Consider the following 19209-nt stretch of genomic DNA (forward strand, 5'->3'; position numbering starts at 1 on the left):
GTTCATAAGGATTTAAGGAGATTTAATACATTGGTATTTCATTATAGTCAACAATGTAGTGCACACTATGTCAGAGTAAAAAATAAGTGAATGTGTAATAAGGTTAAAACCACGTAGCTAGTAGTAACCCCTTGGCAGGGGTGTAAAAAGTACCCAGAAATTATACTTAAGTGAAAGTATGGGTACCGTCTCAAAATCATACTCAAGTAAAAGTCAGAGTATCTGGCTAAAAACACACTTGAGTAAAAGTTTAAAAGTTTCTACTTTTAAATGTAAGTACTAAAAAGTCAAAGTAAAAACTTCTGATAGCAGGTGTTTAATCAAAGATCCCCGCTTTCTAGTCTTGCACAAGGACCAATCAACATGAGTATGGGCTGGTTAATTTTCCATTGATGGGGATTTGATTGGCTGTTTTTAAATAAAGAGCGGCCGCAGGATTAATAACATTAACGTTAGTTCAGCCAGAGAAACAAATATACTAATTACAATTGTTGGACCTGCAAGATTTGTACTTTGTACTTCTGCATTTTAAATGTAAGGAGTAAAAAGTATGTTTTTTTCTCTCTGAAATGTAATTGAGTAAAAGTATACAAACCTAATAATACTCGAGTAAAGTACAAATCCCCAAAACAGTAAAGTATTCCCTTCAAAGCTTTTTTTGGCAATCGAAGCTTCGGGGCCGAGCTTCGATTTTAATTCGAAGCTTCGATTTAAAAAAAAAAAAAAAATTATTTTGTTTATTTATTTTTTTATCTTATGTTGTGGGACTTGTACAGCACTTTGGTAAACTTTGTTGTTTTTAAATGTGCTCTATAAATAAAGTGGATTGTTCACACACACACAAATCGAAGTAAAAAATACAAATAAAAAATGAAAAGCGAAAAGCGAGAGACTAAACCTGTTGTTGTTAGCTTACATGCTAACGTGAATGGGATCGACCATAGCATTGCGGCTAGGCTAGCTACCATAGCAGTATAGCTCTAGTTGAATGGATAAACGTTATTTAACATTGCAGAATGGGTACAATACAATACGGCTCAATACAAACAGTTGTTAAGGGGGGGGGTGCAGAGTCATCAACACAATGTACCACCAAGAGTAGAGAGTTTATGTCTCAAAAAGCGAGAGACCCAATGCTCTTGTTGTTGTTAGCTTATATGCTAATGTAAATGGGATCGACCATAGCATTGCGGCTAGGCTAGCTACCATAGCAGTACAGCAGCTAGTTGAATGGATAAACGTTATTTAACATTGCAGAATGGGTACAATACAATACGGCTCAATGCAAACAGTTGTTAAGGGGGGGTGCAGAGTCATCAACACAATGTACAGTGATTTCTCTGGTCTGCATCCCCTTAACAATTGTATGTATTGAGCTGTACTGCACTGTACCCATTCTGCAATCTGTTAATAAAGTTTTCATTCATTCATTCATTCATTCATTCATTCATTCATTCATTCATTCATGTACCACCAAGAGCAGAGAGTTTATGTCTCTCAAAAAGCGAGAGACTAAACCTACAGTAAAGCTCTTGTTGTTAGCTTACATGCTAACGTGAATGTGATCGGCCATATCATTGCGGCTAGGCTAGCTACCATAGCAGTACAGCAGCTAGTTGAATGGATACACGTTATTTCGATGGCACAAGCTTCGAACAGAAAAAAATTGAAGTTAAAAAAAATAAAACTTTTATTTATTTTTTATTTTTTTTAAACTTCGATTTTTTTTTTAAATGTTCGAAGCTTGTGCCATCGAACGAAGCTTCGAAGCTTCGAAGTATTTAAGACAGCCCTACAAAGTACAATTACTCAAGTACTTTACACCCCTACCCCTTGGCATAAACTCACTCCTAAAATAAATATCTGCTTCCTGAGTTGGATCCTTTTCAGGTGGCGGATTAGTTAAGACTGTGGTATTAGACTTTATGAATGAATGAATGAATGAATGAATGAATGAATGAATGAATGAATGAATGAATGAATGAATGAATGAATGAATGAATGAATGAATGAATGAATGAATGAATGAATGAATGAAAACTTTATTTAACAGATTGCAGAATGGGTACAATACAGTACGGCTCAATACACACAATTGTTAAGGGGATGCAGACCAGAGAAAGACGTTTGTCTTGTTTACATCAGGGTCCCCCATTTTCAGTTCACTGTCGTGTTCACGTGGTGCTAGTGAGCGGAGGGTTCGCGGTTGGTCAGAAGACAAGCGCCCAGTGCGAAGTGGCTGCCAGTAGCTAGTAACCACCTGTTATAATGGCACCAGTTAACTCAGAAAATATGGTTGAGCCCTGTTTTCCTGCTGGGGTCACTGTTGAGTGAGGTTAGATGGGTGAGTGTATGAGGTTGTCCTTGAACTACTTGAATATACACAGAGTAGTACATGCTGGAACAAATGTGAAAGACAATTTGCAACAACAGTAGGCTAAGATAACGGACAACATATATTCTGTGATCTTGTTAAAACCAAAATACAGTCCCTGTATTGCAATTTACTACAACATACAAGGAGTATATACAGTAACAATGAGTAGCCTACAAATAACAATTTAAATGTAACCATATGTTAATCACTTGTGAGGTAACATTGGTGATGCTGTTTGTTTTCTTGTCACAGCTTACTTACTAGATGATGTCAATGTTTTTGGATACACGGGTTGGTCATTGATGGACAACCTAGAGTGGGCCACTGGGTTTTCAGAGAGATTTGGCCTTTTCTACATCAATCGCTCAGACCCTAACCTTCCCCGTGTAGCCAAGAACTCTGCTGCCCGCTACGCCACCATCATCACCTGCAACGGTTTCCCAGACCCGGCATTAGGACCCCACCCGTGTCTGAACCCTGAACCTGAAGGTATAACGATGCCTCACAGCTTATAGGAGACGGCTGCTGTCATTTGGCCACATCCAAAATGCACGTTATCAGCCGAGTACCTAAGATGAAGAACTGTATAACTCTTGTTTGAAGCTTTCAGAGGAACAATGTTTTCAAACGTTATGGTTTTCTAAGGTTGGAAAGTTAGGTGTGTTGGTGTTCATTCAAAGTTAAAGACAGTAGAGGTTGAATTATTTTCTTGTGATACATCACATTCCAAGTGATTTAGATTGACCTCACAACAGCAAATACATACTGTCCAGAAAATTGCAAAACGAAGTGATATGGTTCTTCATTGCAAGGGTTCCATTATTGTAGAGAATATGTTCAAAATCTATTTTACAAAACAGGGAGACATCTTACATGTGAACACTTGTATTCAGAGATTGTAAACTGACATACTATACAAAGTTAAAGCTCATAGTTCACACCTACCTTCAAGTTTCTTTAATAGTTGTCATACAGAAGTACAGAATACTTTTGTACAAAATGCTTCTTACTGTTGCGCTCCAGAGACTGTGCATGACAAGATAAGTATGAAATAAAAACATAGTAAAAATTAGAAGTAAAAAAAGAGGTCACAGTGTTCAGTTTAGACATATGTACAATGTTCGTAGACGTAGTTACCATACAATATACAATACTGTGCAGTGTACTAATATACAATACTATATAGTGCAAGGCATAAATGGACGAGGTGCAGTTTAGGTACAATTCACAGTAGGTGTACGAGTTGTAGTGCAAATCCTTTATCAATAAATATAAAGTGTAAGTGTGTTTGTGTGATCTAAAGTGTGGAGAGTGGGTGCTGCAGTGTGTTGTTTGTTTGAGTGAGTGTGTGCGTGTGGGTGTGTGTGCTGTGTGCATTTGATGGTTGTTGCATAGTGATTATTGTTCGTTTAGCGATTATTGTTCGTTTAGCAGCCTGATGGCCTGGGGATAGAAGCTCCTTCTGAGTCTTTCTGTGCTCGCCTTAAGACTCCGGTATCGCTTGCCTGACGGCAGCAGTTCAAAGAGGCAGTTGTTCGGGTGGCTCGAGTCCTTAATAATTCTCTTAGCCTTCCCCTTGCACCGCTTGTTGTAAATGTTCTGGAGGGTGGGAAGCCCCCCTCTAATTGTGCGTTCGGCTGAACGTGTCACTCTTTGTAGTCTGCTACGGTCTTGTGCAGTGCTATTCCCAAACCAGGAGGTGATGTTGCCGGTCAGGATGCTCTCTATTGTACATGAGTAGAAGTTCCTAAGGATCTTCTGACTGACTTGGAACTTCCTTAGGCGCCTGAGGAAGTAGAGGCGTTGTCGTGCCTTCTTCACAACACTGTCAATGTGTGTGGTCCATGTCAAGTCCTCGGATATGTGGGCTCCGAGGTACTTGAAACTGTTCACTCTCTCAACTGGTGCCCCGTCGATGCTGAGGGGGCTGTAGTCCTTGACCCCCGACCTCCTGAAGTCCACAATCATCTCTTTTGTTTTGCTGACGTTCAGGGAGAGGCAGTTCTCCTGACACCACTGTGACAGGTTCTCTACCTCTTCCAGGTAGGCCCTTTCGTCGTTGGCAGAGATCAGGCCCACCACTACTGTGTCATCAGCAAATTTGATGATGGTGTTGTTGTTCCGCTGTGCTACGCAGTCATGTGTGTACAGGGAGTAGAGGAGGGGGCTCAGAACACAGCCCTGGGGGGCCCCTATGTTGAGCGTGATGGATGAGGAGGTGCAGTTGCCGGCTCTTACCACCTGGGGTCTGCCCGTCAGGAAGTCCAGGACCCACTGGCACAGGTCATAGTTCAAGCCCAGGTCCCTGAGCTTGGCTATGAGTTTGGAGGGGACTATGGTATTGAATGCTGAGCTGTAGTCGATGAACAGCATTCTCACATAGTTCCCCTGCCTCTTGTCCAGATGTGATGCTGCTGTGTGCAGCACATGGGCTATGGCGTCCTCCGTGGACCTGTTGGGGCGATATGCAAATTGCAGAGGGTCCAGGTTGATGGGGAGGGAGGAACAGATGTAGCCCTTCACTAGCTTCTCAAAGCACTTCATGGCTATGGAGGTGAGGGCTACAGGGCGGTAGTCGTTGAGGCAAGCGGGCGTAGATTTTTTGGGTACAGGGATGATGGTGGACTTCTTCAGACAGGTGGGGATGACGGCCTGTTCCAAGGACAGGTTGAAGATGTCAGTGAATACCGGGGCCAGTTGGTCGGCACAGACTTTTAGGACGCGGCCGGGGATGCCGTCCGGTCCTGCTGCCTTCCTGATATCCACTTTTTTAAAGATCCGTCTCACCTCATGCTCTGTTACCCTGAACACTGAGTCTCCATCAGCAGACCCCCCCCCCCCCCCCCCCATTGCCGTGGTTTGTAGGCTGGTGTTGTTATTCACAGCCTCAAACCTCGCATAGAAGGAGTTGAGATCATTTGCTAAGGAGATGTCACTGTTCAGTTTGAGGGGGGTTCCTTTGTAGTCTGTCATTGTTCTGAGGCCCTGCCACATGCCTCTAGAGTCAGCCTGTTCAAACTGAAGTTCAACTTTATCCCTGTAACGCCGTTTTGCCTCTATTACTGCTCTCCTGACGTTGTATCTTGCCATCTTGTGTTCTTCCATGTTGCCTGTCACCAGCCCGGTGTTGTATGCTGATGTGCGCACTTTCAGAGCCTCACGGACGGATTTGTCTACCCAGGGCTTTTGATTTGGGTAGATATTAATTTTGGTGTTGGGGATTATTACTTCTACCTGAGTACAGACATAGTCAATCACCGTTTCGGTGTATTCGTTAATATTGGCTGTGTTATCACGGAATACACTCCATTCTGTGCTTCCCAGCACTGCTTGGAGTGACTCCACTGACGTCACGGCCCAACGCTTAACCTCTCGCGAGACCACCGGCGTTCGCTTGAGACTCTGTCTGTACTTTGGCAAAAGGAAAAAACTTTACCATCTATTCAAATGTTAATTATATCCTTTTTCTTATTGCAGGAACTACTGCGCCCACCACATCACCTACTACTGCGCCCACCACATCACCTACTACTGTGCCCACCACATCACCTACTACTGCGCCCACCACATCACATACTACTGCGCCCACCACATCACCTACCTTGAATAACTTTGTGAGCTTCTTGGGTATGGATCTCTCACCCAATGATGCGGAGGCTGGACTGTACAGCTTATTTGCGGTACTTATTGCAGCCACCCTAGGGGCTGTCTTTATGTCTTATTGCTTCCTAAAAACAAAAAATAAGCTAAAGAACAGAAAATCGATAGAAACCATAACAATGGAGAGCAAATTATAAGTCCATGCACTTCGACTAAAGTCCCAACATGGACGTATACTCTTAAAATCTGGGGGAGCCGTCATACACTCTAGAGACTAGTGGGAGATTGATTGAATTCACTGTCAAGAAACAAGCCAAGTGATTCAATAATGGCACACATTGCATGATTCTTTTCAGATTGTTTTCTCTAAATTGCTGTTATATAACAATTCCAATTAACTTAAAGTTATGCTTGTGTTTTCTCATGTGTAATATGTGGTGCAGTTATCGGATATCAAGCTCTGATCAAATAAATCAGTGGGCTACTTTACCTGTAATTCGTTTCATTTGTAGACAACATTCCGTTTTATCCAATAGGGGAGGAAAAAAACACAAATTATTTATGCTGTCAAACAGCGATCTCCAGGGCAATGTGCCCCTCTTGGTATTTGAGTTAGGGAGGCCACACCGCAGGTTCTGGAGACATTTTTGCAGCACAGCTGTCAGTTCGAACTGAATGGCGCAAGCTCAGTAATATTAGCAATTACATGTACTTTTGAGCTTCCACCACCAGTTTCATCCCTGGCCTGTTCATAGTATGACATGTCATGCCAGTCCTACCAAATTTAACAATGTCATGAGATAGATAATTATCTTTTAATCACATGCGGTTTGATTACATTCACCCGTTTGCCTACTAAGATGTCCGTGGTGACGATGTAACGTAGCCAAATACTAAGGATGGACCGATGGCATGCCAATGACTCGAAAAGTGTCAAACCAGAAACCACTTCACAAGTAATATTTGTTGAAAAGTTTATTTGAAAAACGAACCACAAAAATAGTATAGATACCAATAGTATAAAAAGTATGAAAAGCTACTACAAATTTGAAATTACTTGAGACAGTTGGCACTCATGGCACTGCAGGTACGGTAGAATGCAAATGATGGCATCATACTATGGAGTTCTCAAGGCAATGCATCATCCCATCAAAAAGGACACATTTATGATCTTCATTGACACTGTAAGTGGAACACAACAGATTATCAAACCGGTTATGAACCACAGTTCAATTATTTCAAGCATTAAAAAGGTCACATATGAAAAGCTCACTTTTTCAGTGCTTGTGCACACACATTAGAGTCTCTGACGGTCCGACTAACACAAACGGGTTAAATAAAACAACCCAGGCATATTTTGCACACAGCCCATATTCAGAAACTTTGCCTCTAGATGTACAGATTCATTCAGATTTGCCTCTCAGTCCTACATCAAATGGCGAGGACGGTCTCTGATTTGCATGTCAGTTTTTCAAGATGGTGGCTGGCCTGTAAACACACTTTTTCCACATAAACAGTTTACAAAATTCCATCGACAACATTTTACACAGGAAATGGGATATGAAATAGCTGGATCTTGATCTGAAACTCCTAGTTTGACGATTTGATCTGAATTGTGGGAGCCGGAAGTCGAAGCAGTTGCTAAGTGCGGTGTGGGAAAAACATGGCTAATTTGCATTTAAGGCTACAGAAATCGGATAACAGCCCATCCAGACAAAGGACTGAAACAGTGGGGGTATAGTGGCTGATAGAAGGCATAATCGAGTGGTATTTTCAGCACACACAAAAAACTTGTTTCGGGAACCTCAGAGACTTATATTAGCGAGTATAATATGCAACCTTTAAAGCGCCTCATTTGAATTTTCACAGAAACAACAGCTCACTTAAGGGAAAATTCGAATCGAATGTACATTGTGCCGTTATTGGGACAGTTACATCAATGTCTATAAACACAGCCAGCAGTCTCCCTGGGAATCAGACTTAAATTTGTGATGTCATCAAGACTTCCATCTATGGAACAGAACTATTCAGAAAATGTTCATATATGGAATCTATGGAGGATTAGTCAATGGATATCATCACTAGCCTCATCTCCGGTATTCAGCTTAGGAACATATATTTTATATTAACAAATCGAAACTGAACTGTAGAGTATAATAGTTCTATTTTAGGGTTGGAGTTCCTGGTGACGGAGGAACTGCTGATGAACAGCAACACGTTCATTCTTTTCAAACTCCTAACAGAAATAGTGACCATGTGAAAATGTAATTTTCAATGTACTCAAAACTAATACAAAAATAGAAGAAAATAAAAACTCATATTTAAACAGTATACGACGGTCACAATTTACATTTATTCAAGCATTATCCAGGTTTTTGTTTTTTGTTTTGTTCCTTTGGACAAAGGCTCCACAAGAGACTTCCAGTTACCATACTCGTCAACAGACTTGGGGAAGAACATTTAAAAGAAAGTATCTGGCTATGAAGCCAAAATCGTCAACTAAAAGTAGATGACGTAGTCCAAACTGAAAATGTCACCTGCAAGGTATGCTTTGCATGAAATTCAACATCCCCAAAATCCGTTTGTCAGCCTAAGCCGACTCCAGTACCTATTTTGCTCCTCCTCTAAGAGTGGTGCCTTGTCCATTATCCTACCAGTTCATAATATGAACTGGATTATCTACAAGCACAGACTAAACTGTGGTTCACTTCCTACCAAAAATTAAACAAACCTTAACAGTCTGACCTTTTCTTTTTGCACTACGCTTTAGGCTGCCTTCACCTTATTGGAATGGCTGAAAATGTAAACACCAGTTTAGGTCCAAGGCAAACTTGAGATGCACCCCTCTAAAATTGCAACAGAGATGACAAAAACACAGAAAAATGGAACCACTAATAAATCCTATACTTCAAAAACAACAAAGAGGGGAATAAACAGCACAGCTGCCCTGAGAAGAAAAACAGCACAGCTGCAAGAGGTTTTGTTGCGCAACAACAGTTTTTGAGCACTTTGATATCTTCAGACGGGCTAGTGGGTCAAGTACCACTGGATGGATCTTCAGACGGGCTAGTGGGTCAAGTATCACTGGATGGATCTTCAGACGGGCTAGTGGGTCAAGTACCACTGGATGGATCTTCAGACGGGCTAGTGGGTCAAGTATCACTGGATGGATCTTCAGACGGGCTAGTGGGTCAAGTACCACTGGATGGATCTTCAGACGGGCTAGTGGGTCAAGTACCACTGGATGGATCTTCAGACGGGCTAGTGGGTCAAGTACCACTGGATGGATCTACATACGGGCTAGTGGGTCAAGTACCACTGGATGGATCTTCAGACGGGCTAGTGGGTCAAGTACCACTGGATGGATCTTCAGACGGGCTAGTGGGTCAAGTATCACTGGATGGATCTTCAGACAGGCTAGTGGGTCAAGTACCACTGGATGGATCTTCAGACGGGCTAGTGGGTCATGTCAAGTATCACTGGATGGCAGGTCATATGCAGCCGTTTGGTAGAGATCACTGCTCTGTTTTTTGGGGGAATTTCATCTAGTGTTTGATGATCACTGACCATAATACTGAAAGGCTTGAGGCAGATTCTTCCTCCACCAGTGAATCTACAAACACGCATCACACAAACAAGTCTCTCCATTTTCCCTTATGCCCACTCACTGTCCCTGATGTGAAACGCAATCCCTAGTGTCTGCTAGGATGAGGAGCACCTATGCTCGGAGACCTGCAGAGAGAGAGAGAGATAGAGAAGTGATATTAACGGGGTGGCGTTTGAGTTAATACAACCAGTTCCCTCTTCCACAAACTTTGTCCAAGGGAAGCAACAGTTGTGATTTGAGGATCAAGAAAAGAGGGCTGGTTTGACACATTAGAGAACACAAAAAAAGAATCAGAAATTATGCTTGAGGATAAGCGGTAGGGCTGGGCAATATGGCCAAAAATGATATCGATATCGATAACAATATCATATCACTCGATATCGATTTTAAACAGATTTATGTTCATTTTGCAACAATTCTTTGTCGTTGCCGCCATCTTTAGTGTTACATCCCCTCACACTCCAGTTCTCAGGCTGCAGCTGGTTTGAAAGCGAAAGTAAACCGGCTTCTCTGCTGGCTGTGGCTCCAGGGGAGTTGAACAGTTCTGGCTCTGCTAGTTTCTTTTCTATCTTTTGGCGCTTTTTTGGTGGACAAACCACCGCACATGTGCACCGTGACTCGTGACGAGACTAGCTCTGCTAGCACACATAGCCTACTTTGTACAGACTGTTTCAAACTGTATTTTAAATTAGAAAGCAAACTAAATAAATGGACAAGAGAAAAATAAATCTCAATTTGGTCAGTATTGTCATTTGGACAAGCAAAGCCATTACTTTAAGTTGCAGGCAAGAAAGACAAGTCTGTCCACTGTCTCTGGTTTTAGGGGCCTTTCTCACTCACCTACTCGTTTCCATTCCATTCTAGCCCGTTCCGAGATCTGATGCGAACTTCCCCCCTCCCTCTCCCCCCTCTAGTTTGTGTGCACACGTCTTGGTTCGCTCCGGGTTCCGTTTACGGTTTGCCTTTTGAGCGTGTACGCTTGCCGTAGGCGATGATGTCACGTTCGAAAATGTAAACAGGAAATGTCTTAACACGACGGCGGAGACTGGATGCTGATATAAAATGAACAAATAACCAATAAATATGAAGTTATATTTGAACCTCTGTTGTCAAGCCTTGTCAATATAACCCACCCCATTTGATCACGAATGGATGGTGTTGTAGAGTTCGCTTTTGAGCGTTTCCCAGGGCTAACGCTAAGCTAACGGCTAACGCTAGTTAGCTTAGCCTAGTCTAGTATAGCCTGTAGCACTTATTTTTCAGCAAAGAACGTGCAATAAACAAAACGGATACATTCACTGTGTGTTCTGCCTCTCATTTGTTGATGAAACAAAACTAACATCAACACAATTGAACACCAAAAGCTGAGTTTAGTCTCGTCTGCGCTGATTTTGTTAGCTTACATGCTAACGTGAATGCAATATGCCAGTATAACAGTATAGCATTGTGGCAAACGCTAAGCTAACGGCTAACGCTAGTTAGCTTAGCCTGTTCAGCACATTATCTCATCGCTCGTGGCAATTATATTCCATGTCATTGATCTACTGGTCGACCACGGCCGACTGGTTGGGCACCACTGGTCTAATAGAAATAAATGCATTGAACAAGAAACCAATGTATCATAGCATGGCAAACAAAATTGCCAGGCCTAATGCGAGCCAGGGAAGTGCTGTTTGTAACGTGGCTTCATGTTTTCATCCACTGAGCTGTGAACTCTCAAATTGCCCATAAATATCGTTTTTGTGGGTATTGTCCAGTTGTTGCTGTGTGGTTTTATCTGCCCATAATTCAAGCAAGCATGAAAAGCATTACAGTAACGACGTTGTGTGTGTGTCACGCCCCCCGCTCCCACTGGCCCGCTTCCGAAACCACCTAATCCAACTGTCCCAGGTTCAGCGGGGGGTAAAACTAATCAGCGCCGGTTCGATCCCAAAAGGGGTGTGTCCGTCTGAGTGAGAACACTCCCCCCCCGTCCCCGGGAGCGCTGATTCGATCCCAATAGGTGAGTGAGAAAGGCCCCTTAAACTGCCCTGTTGCAGGTCACACATTTTTTTATATCGATTATTAAAATATATCGCGATAATTATAGTATCGTTATATCGCCCATTCCTAATAAGCGGTGGTAATTACTCGTAAAATAAAACCGAAGAATTTAACCAAGATAACTAAAGAGGGGAGCTTTCTGACCAAACTTCTATTTGGGTAGAAAGTAGGGCTGTCAACGAATATTCTATATTTGGAAAAACACATTCGATTGTAAAAATTTAAGAAAAAAGTTGCGCCCTTTACGTGCACCTTACAAAAGCCGCGGTCACACTAATAAAATGTATTGTCTATTGGCTGAGCAGCCTGGCATTCGTGTGACATCATGTCCGGAATCAACCAGGAAATAGCTAACGGCTAATAGTTGTTGTCATCAAAAGGATACATTCAGTGCTGAGGGCGGCTGGGTGGCGTAGCGGAGATTGCGCTCGTCACCAATGCAAGAGACTCCGGTATCGAATCCCAGTCTCAGCATTGCCTTCGGCTTGGGCCGGCCGTCGTACTGGCTCATTTGGCAGAGTCAGCGGATGGAATTGGATGGGTGGGGATTGGACGTTGTGGACAGCGACCCCTACAGGTCGGTTGGGAGACGCCTGCACAGCAGAGACAGGAAGTGGCGAGGGTAGTGTGAGCCTTCCATGCGTTACACCACGCCAATGAGAGTCTGCGCTGGCAGGCGAAAAGATGTGACAGGCTGCCTCCTCGTGTGCTGGAGGGAACACGTGATGCAAGGCTTCCATCCTCTCTACAACCGACCAGTGGGGGGCATAGTCAAGCAACGTTCAGGACAGGGGAGGGGAGAATTTGATACACGAAATTGGGATGGGAGAAAAATAGAAAATAAGGAGAAAAAGTGGATAAAAAAAAGATACATTCAGTGCTGGATCTAACTAAATGGATTTATGGAGACACATTTATGGAAAGTTCAAGACCGGACCACAAAGCTTCTGGAAGGTTAATTTTGTGATCTTGTATGTTGGTTTACTTATTTTGTAATGTCATTTCTCAGTTGATTTTGTTGTTGTAGACTGTTTCGATGTCCAATGTTTTTTTCCTCCAATGTACATACATTGTATTGTGTTAGGAGCCCATCGAAAACGAGATGCTACATCTCAAGAGGTTATTCGGAATAAAGAATTTCAATATAAAAAAAAAAAGTTTGTGAGATTATGTGGGAAAGTAGAAGGTCCTGCACACTGTTTTAAGCTTGCAAAATAGAACTGAATGTATTTATTATGTTCAGACAACCTTTGATCCCTCAAACGGGATTGAGGCTGTTGTCTGAACATGATATATAAAGTCAGTGTGCAGGACCTTCTCCTTTTGCTCAAGTGACCTCTCTCTGACACACCTGTTACCCAAGTCTTTTGTGTGCAGAAGTATTTATCTCATTGTGAGATTATGTGCAAAATACATCATTGTATTTCAGTGAAGTGCCCTTTAATTAGTAAGGCCATCATATTACATGTTTTTATTACATCTTCAACAGGGGTGCAGGAACAATTGCTGATCGCACCTGGCTTGACTCAGGCTCCTCCTGGCTTAAGGTGTCTCCATTTGGGTTCAGACGGATTCTGAAGTTCATTAAGGAAGAGTATGGAAACCCACTCATTATCATCACAGAGAACGGGGTCTCAGAGAGAGGGCCTATAGATCTCAATGATGAACACAGGAGCCACTACTACAACAACTACATCAACCAAGTGCTTAAAGGTATCAAATCATTCCCCTCAGTTTGTTTCAAATTTTAGCGATGGAAAACGGTCCCCTCCATATTTACTGTCACTTTTGGTAAAGATAAACCAAAAATGGTGTGAAACGTGTGCTAGACAACTTTTATTATCAAAAATGTGTATGGCACAATTACTGTCAACTTTTGTTTTACAAAGCTATCTTCAATGTAAGTGTTTACCGGTACTTCAAGCATGGTCAGAATCTTAAAGGAACATGTCAACATTTTGGGACCCTGGAGTTCAAGTTCAAGTTCAAGTTCTTTAATAGTTGTCATACAGAAGTACAGAATACTTTCATACAAAATGCTTCTTACTGTTACGCTCCAGAGACTGTGCTAGACAAGATAGTATCAAATAACATAATAACATAATATAGCATGAATTTAGAAGAAGAAAATGAGGTCACAGTGTTCGGTATAGACATATGTACAATGTTCTGAGTTACCATATAATATACAATACACAATACTATGCAGTGTACTAATGTACAGTACTATCTAGTGCAAAGCAGAAATGGGATGAGGTACAATTTTAGGTACAATTTACAGTAAGGTGTACGAGTTGTAGTGCAATCCTTCATCCATAAATATAAAGTGTGGGGAGTGGGTGCTACAGTGTGTTTGTTTAAAGTGGGTGTGTGCTATAAGTGTGTGGAGTGGGTGCTACAGTGTGTTTGTTTAAAGTGAGTGTGTGCGTGTGGATGTGTGTGCTATGTGCGTTTGGTGGTTGTTGTTGTGTAGTGTTCATTCATTGTTCGTTTAGCAGCCTGATGGCCTGGGGATAGAAGCTTCTTCTGAGTCTTTCTGTGCTCGCCTTGAGACTCCTGTATCGCTTGCCTGACGGCAGCAGTTCAAAGAGGCAGTTGTTCGGGTGACTGGAGTCTTTAATGATTCTCTTAGCCTTGCCCTTGCAACGCTTGTAGTAAATGTTCTGGAGGGTGGGGAGCCCCCCTCCAATTGTGCGTTCGGCTGAATGTGTCACTCTTTGTAGTCTGCTTTGGTCTTGTGCAGTGCTATTCCCAAACCAGGAGGTGATGTTGCCGGTCAAGATGCTCTCTATTGTACATGAGTAGAAGTTCTTAAGGATCTTCTGGCTGACTTGGAACTTCCTTAGGCGCCTGAGGAAGTAGAGGCGTTGTCGTGCCTTCTTCACAACACTGTTAATGTGTGTGGTCCATGTCAAGTCCTCGGATATGTAGGCTCCGAGGTACTTAAAGCTGTTGACTCTCTCAACCGGTGCCCCGTCGATGCTGAGGGGGCTGTAGTCCTTGACCCCCGACCTCCTGAAGTCCACAATCATCTCCTTTGTTTTGCTGACGTTCAGGGAGAGGCTGTTTTCCTGGCACCATCCCGCCAGGACCTTGACCTCTTCCAGGTAGGCCCTCTCGTCGTTGGCAGAGATCAGGCCCACCACCACTGTGTCGTCAGCAAATTTGACGATTGTATTGCTACTCCGCTGAGCCACACAGTCGTGTGTGTACAGGGAGTAGAGGAGGGGACTCAGAACACAGCCCTGGGGGGCCCCTATGTTGAGGGTGATGGATGAGGAGGTGCAGTTGCCTGCTCTCACCACCTGGGGTCTGCCAGTCAGGAAGTCCAAGACCCACTGGCAGAGGTCATAGCCCAAGCCCAGGTCCCTGAGCTTGGCTATGAGTATGGAGGGGACTATGGTATTGAATGCCGAGCTGTAGTCGATGAATAGCATTCTCACATAGTTCCCCTGCCTCTTGTCCAGGTGTGATGCTGCTGTGTGCAGCACATGGGATATGGCGTCCTCCGTGGACCTGTTGGGGCGGTATGCAAATTGCAGGGGGTCCATGTTGATGGGGAGGGAGGAGCAGATGTAGCCCTTTACTAGCTTCTCGAAGCACTTCATGGCTATGGAGGTGAGAGCTACAGGGCGGTAGTCGTTGAGGCAAGCAGGCTTGGATTTTTTGGGTACAGGGATAATAGTGGACTTCTTCAGGCAGGTGGGGATGACAGCCTGTTCTAAGGACAGGTTAAATATGTCAGTGAATACTGGGGCCAGTTGGTCGGCACAGACTTTTAGGACGCGGCCGGGGATGCCGTCTGGACCTGCTGCCTTCCTGATATTCACTTTTTTAAAGGTCCGCCTCACCTCATGCTCTGTTACCCTGAACACTGCGCCTCCATCAGCAGCCGACCCCCCCCCCCCATTGCCGAGGCTTGTGAGCTGGTGTTGTTATTACCAGCATCAAACCTCGCATAGAAGGTATTGAGGTCATTTGCTAAGGAGATGTCACTGTTCAGTTTGAGGGAGGCGCCTTTGTAGTCTGTCATCGTTTTGAGCCCCTGCCACATAGCTCTAGAGTCAGCTTGTTCAAACTGGAGTTCAATTTTATCCCTGTAGCGTCGTTTGGCCTCTGACACAGTCCTCCTTACGTTGTATCGCGCCACCTTGTGGTCATTCATGTTCCCTGCCTCTAGGCCGTCGTTGTATGCTTTGGTGCGCTCTCTCAGAGCTTCACGGACGGATTTGTCTACCCAGGGTTTTTGATTTCGGTAAACTTTCATTTTGGTAGTGTATTTCGTGACTGTAGTGTATTTCGTGACTGTTGGGAACTAGGCTACACTGGCACACCTACTTCCAGTTAATGACGCTAAGCTAGGCTAATGGTGCGGTTGTTCCCTAAGCCTAATGCATGCACAGAGAAGAAAAGGGTATGTATCTGCTTGTCTAACTCCAGGGTAGATAAGCTAATTTCCCCAAAAGTTGGCGTGTTCCTTTAAGACTCATGGTAATAATTCCTCTTGGTAAGCTGTCAAGTCTTACATTAATGATTCATGAATGCATCTCAATGGGTTTTCAGGTATGGATCAAAGGTTTGGCTATTATTGACTCTCCAAATTGTGTGGACTGCGTGGTTCATTATATTATGGCAAGCTATTCAGATTTGGAGAGAAAGTTAGCTGAAAACAATAACCTACCACATAGCAAATGAGGATAAACTCAATGGATTTCAAAGAGTAAATACAGGTTTGAATGGGTGAATAACTGTACCACTACCATTCAAGACATGGTTTATTTTAAGGGAGGGCTTTGTTTGCACACTATCGTATAGTTACATTGGACTCACATAGGAGTGACAACATCCATTGTGGGGGAAACATTAGTCTGTATGCATACTGGGTGACAGTTCATAAGGATTTAAGGAGATTTAATACATTGGTATTTCATTATAGTCAACAATGTAGTGCACACTATGTCAGAGTAAAAAATAAGTGAATGTGTAATAAGGTTAAAACCACGTAGCTAGTAGTAACCCCTTGGCAGGGGTGTAAAAAGTACCCAGAAATTATACTTAAGTGAAAGTATGGGTACCGTCTCAAAATCATACTCAAGTAAAAGTCAGAGTATCTGGCTAAAAACACACTTGAGTAAAAGTTTAAAAGTTTCTACTTTTAAATGTAAGTACTAAAAAGTCAAAGTAAAAACTTCTGATAGCAGGTGTTTAATCAAAGATCCCCGCTTTCTAGTCTTGCACAAGGACCAATCAACATGAGTATGGGCTGGTTAATTTTCCATTGATGGGGATTTGATTGGCTGTTTTTAAATAAAGAGCGGCCGCAGGATTAATAACATTAACGTTAGTTCAGCCAGAGAAACAAATATACTAATTACAATTGTTGGACCTGCAAGATTTGTACTTTGTAGGTCTGCATTTTAAATGTAAGGAGTAAAAAGTATGTTTTTTTCTCTCTGAAATGTAATTGAGTAAAAGTATACAAACCTAATAATACTCGAGTAAAGTACAAATCCCCAAAACAGTAAAGTATTCCCTTCGAAGTTTTTTTTGGCAATCGAAGCTTCGGGGCCGAGCTTCGATTTTAATTCGAAGCTTCGATTAAAAAAAAAAAAAAAAAAAAAAAAAAAGGATTTTATTTTGTTTATTTATTTTTTTATCTTATGTTGTGGGACTTGTACAGCACTTTGGTAAACTTTGTTGTTTTTAAATGTGCTCTATAAATAAAGTGGATTGTTCACACACACACAAATCGAAGTAAAAAATACAAATAAAAAATGAAAAGCGAAAAGCGAGAGACTAAACCTGTTGTTGTTAGCTTACATGCTAACGTGAATGGGATCGACCATAGCATTGCGGCTAGGCTAGCTACCATAGCATTATAGCTCTAGTTGAATGGATAAACGTTATTTAACATTGCAGAATGGGTACAATACAATACGGCTCAATACAAACAGTTGTTAAGGGGGGGGTGCAGAGTCATCAACACAATGTACCACCAAGAGTGGAGAGTTTATGTCTCAAAAAGCGAGAGACCCAATGCTCTTGTTGTTGTTAGCTTATATGCTAACGTGAATGGGATCGACCATAGCATTGCGGCTAGGCTAGCTACCATAGCAGTACAGCAGCTAGTTGAATGGATAAACGTTATTTAACATTGCAGAATGGGTACAATACAATACGGCTCAATGCAAACAGTTGTTAAGGGGGGGTGCAGAGTCATCAACACAATGTACCACCAAGAGCAGAGAGTTTATGTCTCTCAAAAAGCGAGAGACTAAGGCCCCGTCCACACGAATGCTGGGTTTAATGTAACCGTGATTGTATGTGCGCAGTTGCACTGTTCGGCCACACACAACCGGGGATTTGCTACACTGCAACCGCGGTCTTTTGAAACCGGTGGCCAGGGTGAAGTTGTGCGGTTTTGCAGTTGCGTGTGGGCATAGCAACCGAGGTTATTCCCAGTGTTTACAGCAGAGCTGTCGCAATTATTTCCCATGTTCACGGCAGACCGCGGGGTAGAGAGATCATAGCAGAGCCAACTACACCAGTGTTTACAGCAGTCCCAAGTAGCGTTATATGAAAATGATTATAACAAACTTTTGTTCGAAACGTATCGTCTGTGTTGAAGAGTGTTGTGATCGACTGATGTCTTGTCGCCGAATTCTCCCCTGGCTGGACCTCGACTCCGTCCATTAGTCTAAACATCAGAACTATTTCTGGGAGTCACTTGCAATATCGCGCTATAATTAATATAATTTGCCGTCCTCCTCAGATTGCTTATTCATGTGTAACACGCACGGTTATTTCCAGTGTTTACAGCAGAGCTGTCCCAAGTAGCTGCGGCTACCAACGTGTTGTCAAGTTATTGTTATAAGGAGCCCAGTCCAAAACTACAACAGTCTGCATACCCTTAACAATTGTGTGTATTGAGCCGTATTGTACCCATTCTGCAATCTGTTAAATAAAGTTTTCATCCATTTCTACTAGCGTTAACGTTACTACGTTAATAGCCTCGATGCTAACTATATACATGGAGAATGCCATTCAATTTAGCATGTAGCTAACAACACCGGCGGTATTTTGTGAGACGAAACTATCCGCTCTTGGTGGTAAATTGTGTTGCTGATGGTTTTGTTTCATCAACAAAATGAGAGGCAGAACACAGTGAATGTATCCGTTTGTTTATTGCAGTTTCTTTCTTTGCTGAAAATAATATGTTCCGTTGGCAAAATGATCCAGTCCAGCTGTGCTTCTAAACAGGAAGTTTACTTCTTCTTCTTCAGTTAATGGCAGATCGCGACCCAACAGGAAGTTTAGTGAGCGTTCAGTCTTTTCTGATTGGTTGAAATGGCCTTCATGTCTGAACAACATCGCCGCCTACTGCTTTGGCATTGTATTACATTGTACTAAATGTATCGGTTGCTGGGTTCCAGCTCTGCCGTGAGTACGCAGTTATACACGGTTGTCCACCTGTGTTCACCGTGTGGACGGAGTTTTATTTTTTCAAACTTCGGTCATATTAAATCCAAACTCTCGTGTGGACAGGGCCTAAACCTACAGTAAAGCTCTTGTTGTTAGCTTA

General features: G+C 42.7%; 1 protein-coding gene across 1 annotated transcript in view; it reads left to right on the top strand.

Annotated features, from left to right (window-relative positions):
* The window catches only part of LOC311225989 (lactase/phlorizin hydrolase-like), a gene marked incomplete at both ends in the record, with an annotated part of 111722 nt that overhangs the window by 65096 nt on the left and 27417 nt on the right, over positions 1–19209 (top strand). Inside the window, one exon of the mRNA XM_084311371.1 lies at positions 2768–2866. Within this exon, the coding sequence (XP_084167497.1) occupies positions 2768–2866 (99 nt within the window). The remainder of the gene's footprint in view (positions 1–2767; positions 2867–19209) is intronic.

Source organism: Notolepis coatsorum (genome assembly GCF_963971535.1).
Source record: "Notolepis coatsorum genome assembly, chromosome: 3".
Taxonomy (NCBI): Eukaryota; Metazoa; Chordata; class Actinopteri; order Aulopiformes; family Paralepididae; genus Notolepis; species Notolepis coatsorum.